Consider the following 11,253-nt stretch of genomic DNA (forward strand, 5'->3'; position numbering starts at 1 on the left):
AATTCCTCAGCTACCGCTGCTGCAAATTTCTTTCCAGTGTACTGAACTGTGGTTACTAATTCAGATTTTTCCATTCAGCGCAGCAAGCCACAACAAAGTTATCGACGCTATAAATTTTCAGAGCGTAATCCGTTTACATAAGGAGAAAGGTATAATTATCATGGGAAGTTTATGCAAAGGCCACTCATTTATGTAAGTCTATCACGAGTTTATTGTTCCTAAGTGTAAAAAAGAAGAGATTAAGCGTTACAGAGATGTATCGCTGAGTAACTGGCACCTTGTCTTTATTTAGTTCTTGTTCTTGTAGTAATCTTCACTGTAACAAGAAAAAAACAAAACAGTCAGTGTTCATCCTAAGATTCTATTTGTTAGAACGTGAATTAGTTAGTGTGTGTCTTTATAAATTTAATTATTCTTACGAAATTGGACAGTATTATATAGCTGAACTGTTCTCTGTAAAAAGTGTACAATCTTTATCAAATGTGTGACAGAAATTGACAAATGAATAAGTTTTTCAAAATCTTAGGAAAATATTGCATCAATGCTGAACTAAAAGTATAATTAAGAAGTTGTAACTCATTTTGAGTCAATAGAATAATTAAAAATATATCAGTACTACCAACAATGTTGTAATCTAGGTTCACCCTAACTTGATGATATTATGAAAATGTTAATGTTGGTCATGAATCCCAGAACTGTGTGAAGAAATTATGGGCTAGTATCCAGGGTGTTCGACGATAGGTGTTAGAAATTTTAAGAAATGATGTTACGTGCTAAAGTAAAATGAAACTCTGTTTTAGAATTCATTTCCAAGTTATTAATTGTTGAGGAAGCAACTGAAATGTGTCTAACTTAGGACATATTCTGACTTCGCTGAATCTGGCCAGGCTAGACCACATTGGCAGTAGAATAAGTCTCGAGCCAGACACGTTTCACATAAATTTTAGAACTGGGTTCCTCGATCTTTTCTGGCTTGTGGTTCTCTTCCAAACATTAATCGCCCCTATAGTCCCCTCTTCCCTTTTCTTTTTTGCTATCCCCATTCTTCTTCTTGTTCGCATCTTCCTTTTCTTGGAAGATCTTGGAAGAAAGATATTCGGTACCAAGACCCCTAAGGAATCATATGGTCCTCGTTGAGAAACCCTAATTTAGACATTTTTGCAGTAATTAGTAACTCTATAACGAAGCCTCAAACGCAATTTCATTCTATTTCAACATGTAGAATCACTTCTTAAAATTTCTCACACCTGTTGTCAAACACCCTGTATAAACCTAAGTCGTCTATAATGCTCAACTATGGAGAAAGACAGTAACAACAGAAAAATGTGAAATTAAGTTTCATGCATCTTTGGATAATTTTGAACAATTTGAATTTTGAATTTGAATTTTGCTGTAGTACAAAACAGCAGTAAAATATTTTCAGTAGACATTACTTTTCTCCATGATTAGATAGTACAGTAGTTTACATTCAAACTCACCATCCAGGCACACTTTCAGGCTCCATACACTTGAAGCTGTCCTCGCTGTACACAGTGCCAGGTTCGCATTGTCCCTTTTGTGGCACCACGCCATTTTTGCAAATGTAAAACTTGGCGCAGTCTTCAGGATGAGGGTACGTGGGGTGCGGCAGGATCCTGCCAAGTGGTCCAGCCACGTCGCCGTCAGGACAGACGAAGCCATCATCCAGAACATCCCTTTTCACGTGTTCGCATAACCTGCTGGCGTCTGCTGGCCACACGCAGCTAGACATTTTGTCCTCGTAAATCAGACTAGGTGGACAGGGCAGTGTTTGGGCCACCCCATCGATGCAGTTGACGAAACGATCGCAGGCGTTTGGGTCCTCGTGCTTGAAGTAGCCATTGGCACGTGGACATCCTTTGGAGGGCTGTGGTTCCTCTGAAGAAAGAGTAGATGATGATTTTAGTGACACTTAGAATTTGTTAATTCGTGACTTGGTGTTAAGAATCTTAAGACTACTTTTTTGAGTTGTAGGGTCGTAACAAAAAACATAATTCTCTTATTAATATAGAATACCACAGTTCATTGATTATGAGCTTATAATGGGAGACATGTCTCCAAAGTAAGTCTTCTTGTTTAATTAATTCATAGAACGCTGATAAAAATGTAAGTATTTTGAATATAAGTACAGAAGGTGTTAAAAATAAAAATTCGATTTTCTGATAGTTGAAATATCATTTTTTCTTGGTAATAATTATGGAAGAAGATTTTATAATTTCTATAGTAATTAGATAGTGCAAAATTCTTCTAAAGAGACTAATAGTTACAGCAAGTCATCAGTTTTTAAATTTACAAGTTCCTATTATTTGAAATTTATTATAAAAAATATAACTTAGGATCCATTTTTATCTCATTTCACTTGAAACAATTTTATTACGCCAATAGACACGCTCATCAATTTTTTCAAACAGTAAAAATTCCATTGCATTCCTTTGCATACAAGCACCAAAACAATCACTTCAACAGTATTTGAGTTTCCTTCTACGTATCCCCTCAAAAGGACAAACATTGAAACAAACAAACTAAATAACACAGATATTTCCATTTTTCCTAACAATTTTTATTAGTTAAGTTACTAGCAAGTCCATTCTATAAAAAACAATCAATCCATCTGAAATTAAAAAGGATACAAAACGCTTTAAAGGAACCTGAACGCTAGCTTTCACTGATAAACGAACCAGCAACGAAGCAGCATCAAACTTGAATCATTTCCTTTGTCCGAATCTTCGACTATGCAAAAATAAGAGAGATAATCATGCAGATTTATTCGTACAGTAAAAAAATGGCAACGAATGAAACAGTTAAAGCGGTGAACAAAAATCGAGGAGAGGCTGGGGACGAATTTAGCCAAGAATCCACAAAGAAACCGGTTTACCCCAATTTATCACATCGTCGGCAGCGCAACCCGATCTAATCGTTATTTTTTATCGCGAATTTGTATCCAGGGACGCGGCTGCGCTGTCAAAGGGATACTGGAATCCCAATTGTAGGGGAAAAAAGATACGTTCCAGCGGTTAACGAGTCTATCGTGTTGACCATTTGGAATGGGATTCACGTCCGTGATCGGAATTCCTCAAAAATAGAATATTGTGTGACCAGAATATTCTTAGGTGCGCGATCGGTACACGTCACTTTCACCTTTGGTGCCTCGTAAATTCGCCTCAGAAAGTTCTCGGTATCGCGCGATCTTTCCACCGTCACATGTCGCAATTCGACTCGTTTCCTCAGGCAAAGTGTGCCTATAAATTAGATCTGGCGCGTTCATTCCCGAAATCGAGTGTAATTGATATTGATATTATCGGAACTGTGGTTAATTAATAATTTGCATAACAAGATGTTGATATACGATTTCAACCCATGTGGAGGTTTAATCTTCTGCGCAGGATTAGGTACGCGTGACCTTATTTTAGATAAGAGAAGTATTCGGTATTAATTGATAATTGGGTCTCTATCGAGCTTAATTAACGTAGCTATATGTAATACCTATGAAAAAGTTAATTGTTTACTTGCAACTAGACAAGTAAACTTTAAGTTAATTTTTTATTTAAAGAAGTGATTGTAATTCTTTTCTTAAACAAAGATATTAGTGTATGTGTGCTTAATCTGTCATTTATTTGTGTTAATTATTGTTACAGTGTGATTACAATGAACCATGTGAATTCATGAACTATTTTGTTGCTTTTGGTAATTAGCGTATAAATTACTCTTAGACTGAAAATTAGAAAAACAAGTAGTGTCATGCAGGTAGAACGTAACGGATCAGTTATTTATAGGTAATAATACAGTACAGTAAACGTTACTCTCACAATCAGATGTTGCAATCTACAAAGAAATTTTCAAATTAACTTTTATCGCTTTCACATTTTGAAGCTGCCTATTTGCTGAACATGATTTAATCAATTTTCTGTATTGCGTCTTCGCGTTATAAGTTTGTACATGATGCACTGAGAAAAGATACTATGATACAGTTATTATTTTCATGTGCCATAATTACTACTTCTCATTACTGTTTTCGAGAAAAGATACTAAAAGTATCATAGAGCATATTAAAATCAAGTTACTAGGAAAAAGCTACCGGATTTTCCTTTGTAAATTATTAGTTATCCTCGATACAAAAATTGAGTATTAACGCAGATAGGAAAAAAATAAATGTTTGAAAAGTCATGAATGATAATTATAAAGAATCACGGACAGTGCGTGAAAAAGTTTAAAAAAGATATTAATATTAAATAAGAAAAGTATTGAAATAAAAATACAATAAAAATAATATAAAATATATCTGTCTTATATGATATATAAAAATATATCTTTGATTAAATGTCTCTTTAATTTATGCATTTATGGATTCATTTAGATATTCCTTGTGCTCTGGGTATACCTGAAAAATATCTTTACATATTCTAAATATCTATTCAGCTTTTACTCATAATCTTCCCTTCACATTAAATCATTCAAAACTTTACACCAGCATTTACTGAAATAAAATTCACTATAAAGTATTATAAGCTATGAATTACTTCAATTCATAACATAAGTACCATTTCGTTCAACAACCTCTTTCTATCTCGTTAACAACTCTTAAAACCCATTTTCAAAAGATCCATATTCCCACCTAAAATGTGACTCGATTTTGTTTCATCACATACAAAAATGAAGAAAAAAGACTAAAGACAAATTTAGACTTTTCACTCTAAATAAAATGCAGATGACAACAACCTTTATATTTTTCTAGAATGATTCTAGAAAGCGAATCTAGAAAAATCTAAATCCTAAGTCTTAATTAGAAAATTCTAAATTCGCCTTAAGATAGCAACTTGAAGATGATAAAGAAGAACCATCAATCCCCCCTAGATGAAGTACTCCATATCATTATGTCCCTAGGTCTCCCTAATCTCTCCCAACTGAAGCCTAGCAAAATGAAGTTGTCAGTTCAAAGTGCTCGAAAGACCTCAGAAGTGAAACTTGACAGAAGGTATCCCAAAAAGAAAAGTGTCCCAGTGAACGAACCACGCCTAGTTGACTTCGGACCGAGTGGAATCGAAGGGAACTCACGTAGAAGGGTCCTCTCCCCGCAGGGCACGTTGGCTGGTATATCACAGAGCTCCTTCTTAGGGTTGTCGTCCCTGAAGACGAGCCCGTCTTTGCACAGCTTCTCCTCCGGCTTCCCATCCACGCAGGCGTAGTAGAGGTCGCACTGCTCCGGGTCTGGGAAGAAGCCCTTCGGTTCCGGGCACCGAAACTGTGCCCTGCTCAAGGTCACCGCACTAACCAAGAAAAGGGCGAACACGAAATACATGGTCCTTTTTTCGACGACCCTCAACTCGGTACCACCAGCCTCTGGCGAGCTCGCTTTTCCTCCTCTCTTCCTCTTCTTCTTCTTCCTCGTCCCTGATGCGTGATCCCTGGGCGCAGCACGTAGCCAACGTGGGTATAACGTGAGTGCAGGCCTGAAACTGGTCCTGATTTGCGCTGTCGCCACACCACCACTGCATCCTTTCTTGCATTTCACAACCCCCACCCCCCGCCCCCCTTTCGCCGAAACTCCTTTCTCGCTTGCACTCCGATCGACGCTTTTCTTCGCCAGGGAGTGTCGATACGCTCGCGAGAGACCGGCTTTCGGTCTGTCTGTCCAGCGTTACGCCTCGATTCTGCATTCTTTTTTCACCCTTTCGTTTCTATCTTGCTCGTATTATTGATGCCGATATATTCCTGTCTGCTGGGTGCTTCCGGGTACGCGCCAACACACCCTTCATCCTCCACCTGACTAACCAGAGCTCTAGTTTGCTTTTATTACCGTGGTGACTATCGCCTGGCGGAATTAGTTCCGGTTGAAATGAATTTATTGGGAACTGATTCAGGGAGAGGCGTGAGGGAGGGTGGGTTTCGAGGGGAGGAAGAAAGTGGATTTTTCTGGTGCTGTGGGACTTATTGGGTTCGTTTTTGCGGAAATTGAGGGACGTTAAGGAACTTTGGGAAATGTTGGGAAAGTTTGGGGATGGTTGAGATAGAGTTGAATGGTTTTGTGGAAATTGGTGAGAATTTTGAAAAGAAAATTAGTTGGGTTTTTTGGGTCTTTTAGAAGACTATAGAAGAGTTTTGGGAATTATGTGGACTTTCTAAGGATTTGATATTTGGGAGATGTTAAAATGTCTTAGTGAATTTCATGAAAATTTCTGAGGAATCGTTAAAAATGATAAAGAAGATATAATATATACAGTGTAAAATAGGAAATATTTTAATTATGAAAATGTTGAAAAGTCTTGATGAATTCTGGGATTCTTAGGGATGATAAGTTATTTTAGAAGCTCTTAAACACGTTTGAAAATTACATAGTCTTTTTGAAGATTTCATATTTGGGAAATATTAGAAAACATTAGTGAATTTCATGAAATTCTTTATGAGTTCAGAAAATCTTAAAAATTCTTAAAAAATCATTAAAGATGAGAAAGAATCTATATACCGTGTAAAATATGTACAATATCCCTAAAACTTCTATAACATCCTTGGAAATTGTATAAAAAGCTATAATCTATCACAGTATGTAACCATATTGAGTAATTGCTCATCTCGGTACTATAGTACAATCAATATCTTTATACATAAATATGTATGTATAAAATATACCTATAAACTGTAAATGCAAAACCAATTATACAAACGAATCATACTTAATATCCTTCCAAACGAAACTTTTCATTCAAATTCTCTTTTTTATTACCCTTTAATTATGTACGCTCTCTTAACTGGTTCTCACCTCTACATCACTTTATCAACCGAAAATCAGTCATAGAATATTGCAACATCGATCAGAAACGACTCTTACGATTTCAAGCTGGTCTGTGAAATTATATTTGCGCAACACTTCGAAAGTGTCCGTAAATGTTAATATCGTTACTTCTCTGCACACATTCTCTTCCGGGTGCTTTGAATACGTATCGCTTTCGGTCGTCCAACATCTACTTTTCATTAACAATTATCTTCAAAGGCCTTCTCATATTCCCCCTATTTTTCAGGACCAAGAAATCTAGCAAAAAGATTTACATCATCTGAGTAAACGACTTACTAGATTTTCTGCTTGTAATTAGTTGTTTACATCTATGGTGAAACGTTGGAGTATGCATATCTGAAACATGTCCAAGATAAAATGAAAAAGAAGGACTTGAAACTTTCGATAATTTGAATAAAAATACAATTTCATTCGGTTCTTTCGTTAAACCAGATCGCTTTTTAAACGGTACTCCGTGACTAACGCCCGAGAAAGCAGAACAATTTAATATTCGCACTCAATTCGTGCTATAAGAACGGTTGATCAAACCAGTGGAGCATTTTCTAATCGCATGAAGACACGAAAGCGTAAATATGTCGATAGAAAACACTAATTAGTAATTGGTACATGAAATACTAGATAATTCGACAAATAATAATTTGCTTTTGCCATTTCTACTCAAATGAATAAGAATCTTTAGGAACTGTTAAATAAAATATTGATTTTTAATCTTTTAAAAATTTATTAAGAATGAAATATACGAGATGATCAAAAATACATGTGACTTAGTCTCTACAAGCTCGTTGTTGGTATTAAGTTGTAAAAAAATGATAATAGTCATTATAATAGTTAAATAAAAATTATAGTAGTGAAAACAATAATGATTATTGTTGAGGGCATCAATGATTTAATGATGACCTATTTTGATTCTTTTACTAATAAAGTAATCTGTACATAACATTATGTTTTTATTTTTTCAAAGACGAAAACCAAAGAAAAAAAAATTAAGTTTGACAAATAGCTATTTTTGTCTTCAATAAAAATATGTCCAACATTCTGTAGTAAAACAATTTTTATCCATGAAAAGTTGAAAACGTTTAGAAGGGAAAGTTCCCCTCTTACGACCTCTATAGAAAGTCAATTGAAACATTTGATGCATCGACGACTCTATTGGTAATTGATAATAATTAAAAATACATGATAATTGATGGATCATAAATTTATAATTTAAGAAGATAGACCTTTCAATCAATGTATTTTTTGCCATTTCTTCGTAATCACGAACCCTTTTACTACTTTCGTAGCAATTCCGACATTACCGATCAAGTATGAAAATACAGTGCTACCACAGATAAGTATACAGGATATTCAATGGACTTCCGTGTCTCCTGTCCTGAAATACCGACTTCTCAAAAAAATTGTTAGAAGTAGGGATAGATTCGAACCTGGTTAAATCGCAATTTTAATCTAGTTAAAGCATAAAATAATAGGACAGGGGATGAATCTTCGAACAAAGCCTTGGAGAATTCACCGCACCAACATGCCTACCCAGGCTGTCTTGTCTGACCAAAACAAACAAAAGACATGCTTAAAACGCAGTTACACAACCGTTTTATTTTAAATTTTACATTCAAGATATAAACCTAAACTTACCTACCATTCGATTCTTAAACAAAGACACTTAACGATGTCCCTTGGTAATTGTATCTCACGGCGTATGGACTGACCAATGATCAATTATGCTTTTTTGATAACAGACAGATGAACCGGTTAATTCACAGATATTTAATATTTCTCATGTATATTTTAAAATATAATTTAAAATATTCGAATACATTTACTATGATCCCATTTTCACGTTTCGTCTGATTAGAAATAAAGGTATACAAAAGATATATCTACGTGGTCTACACATGATATATATTACCTATGCAGCTACAAAAGAGCGATATATCGATGTTTTAAACATGTAAAACTATTTTAATGTTCGTCTTTAATATGTTCTTAATTTTATTTGTTAATTGTTAATTTTTGTAGAAAATAAATCAATAAATATATACATATATTCTTTTTAAAGTATACAAGATAATAAATATTTTTTATACGTATATATTTTAGTCATTAATTTTTACTTTACTTTTATTATTTTAAACAGTACTCATAATAACATATTTTGGAGATTATAATTTTGCAAAATTTATTTAAATTCGGTATCAAGGTATCGGTAATATTCTATAAAAGAAAAAAAAACAATTTACACGTTTGTCTTATTTGTATCTTAGTAATTTAAAGAATTTTCAGGGCACTGGTGCCCAATATTACACTCCTGAATCTAAGAGCGCCCTCAGTAGACAGATTTTAGCAGTATTTAAAGTCAAGACGTTTCCCCAGCTAAAAAACTTATTCAACTGCTGAAATTAACTTTCCAAATAAAAGGTAATGCATTTTATTATTACATAGCCACAAGTCTATATAGTTTAAATAATTTCACAATGTTTGCCGTATCTGTAAAATGCACGATACATTCGAATTCCATATTCATAACTTCTAAAGCCACAGACGTTAAGACAGGCAATTTTGAGAAAATATTTCATGCGTTATTCAGAGATCAACAGATCGCCCTTAAAGTATCGCAGTATAGTTTTATGGCTGCTTTTGTGGCTCTCGTTTTTATATCCTGTCTGAGAAAATACGTACTGCAGGTAGATATTCTAACCCTGAATGTTTACATATGCTCCTGTCTTTGTCAAAACCATAATACCTCGCGGTCAGTAGCCTGCCCCCTCCCGCCACCTAGGTAGCTTTTCGTTAGTCCTGAAATGAGACGAACGACGTCATTCATTTGGTGGCATTCGTTGAGTTCGGACGCTTTTAAAACTCCGTGAATATTAAGGTGCGTAATTTACCTATCGACTGTATATAACTGTTCTCAAGCACTATTAGTATTCTCGTATATCTTCTAATACAACTTTTACATAATTCTAATAGAGTTTCGGTTAGAAATTTCTTCAATAATTCAAGAAAAATTTAACCGGTTTTCTTGGCTATTCTCTGTTCTCCATCTCGATTTATTTTATACTTTTTACATTGAATTGTCATTGTCTACGATATATTTCGGGTTTAATTGTTACTTAATCGCAACGGAATTGTGTTTTATTTTAATATAGTTGGTTTAAATTTGTATTTCTTTTCTGTGACAGGTCGCTGGTTCGAATCGAAGCGACAGGAAATGGCGCTAAAGTGAAACCGACGCCATGACGGATAACGGAACGATTCAAACGAATTTTCACGGAGAATTGATATAAAATTGAATTTTTGGTAAAAAAAAAAGTGGTAACATTTATATATATCTATTTTTATGGTCTTTTATGATGTTTTATTGTGTTTTTATTGAATTTCTATTGTTCGTGTGTATTAATACGGGATTTTATAATAGTTTAGTGTTGAGATAAGGGGAAAAATATTTGAACTATTATTTCGAGTAACTGACTTTTTACTTCGTTGTAAGTAGACAATATGGCGGTTATGAAAGTTCGACAAAAAATCGCGAGAAGTGATATATTAATATATTTTGATCGTGGTTATACGTTTTCTATTGTAGTTTGCAGAAATTTTATCAGTATTTTAATCATTTTTAATTATCTGTCTTTATGAAGTAATTGAAATTGCAATTATACACAGTTTTTGATGCAAGTTCGTAAATTATATAGACAGTACGTTGTTAAACGTGAATTATGAACACGTTTAGTCTAACATAATTTTGATTTTTGCAACGGATTCTAAGAATTTATAAAAAATTCGTGATTTTTTAGCATATAACAAAATATATTTAAACTTTAATAACGAAAGCTGTTAATATATATATATATTAGAATTTTTATATATATTATAAGCTTTTTATACATAAAAGTTAAATACTTCTTATTTAATTTTTATTCAGAATTTAGAAACTTAAATAAATTATTACATTTACATTTACTATAGCATTTGCAAAAAGGAAGTAGAAGGTCAGTGATCATATTTTAAAACAATGCAGTGTTTTCAATGCGCACATTCGAAATAGGGAAAGATTTTTGTGTGTTTTCTTTCAGCAAACTGGTACCGCGTGCAATGCGGTTTAGAGTCAGTGTTGCTCCGCATATATTTTGTTTTGCTTTCAAGGGCGAGTTGGCCCAAGTAGTGTCCGTCCACAGGGTAGGGTATACGCGATAGTAGAGTCTCTGTTTTGTTCGTATTCTGAGCAATTCCAGAGCTCCGCGAGGCTCTGATGCGCGAGAGTAGATTCAGTGTTGTTCGCCGGCTAATATTTTCGTTCGCGGTGGTAGTCCTTTATTTTTATTTTTTTTTATTGCTCAAAAGTGACGATATGTCGGTATGTAGAGTCATGAAGGAGAGTTCCAGAGTTCGAGAGTTCGGGCGCCGGAACGCGAAGAATAATGTAAGTATTGTTTTATTTTACTTGGATTAAA

General features: G+C 34.4%; 1 protein-coding gene across 1 annotated transcript; it reads right to left on the reverse strand.

The window, feature by feature from the left end:
* Nucleotides 1-288: 288 nt before the first annotated feature.
* On the reverse strand, nucleotides 289-5,314 carry LOC143177806 (protein obstructor-E). Its single transcript, XM_076375998.1, has 3 exons — nucleotides 5,071-5,314; nucleotides 1,479-1,896; nucleotides 289-316 (listed from the first exon to the last, which is right to left on the reverse strand). Exons 1-3 carry the CDS (start codon nucleotides 5,312-5,314, stop codon nucleotides 289-291), a joined length of 690 nt encoding a protein of 229 aa, XP_076232113.1.
* Nucleotides 5,315-11,253: the final 5,939 nt, after the last annotated feature.

The sequence above is a fragment of the Calliopsis andreniformis genome, chromosome 4 (genome assembly GCF_051401765.1).
Source record: "Calliopsis andreniformis isolate RMS-2024a chromosome 4, iyCalAndr_principal, whole genome shotgun sequence".
Lineage (NCBI taxonomy): Eukaryota > Metazoa > Arthropoda > Insecta > Hymenoptera > Andrenidae > Calliopsis > Calliopsis andreniformis.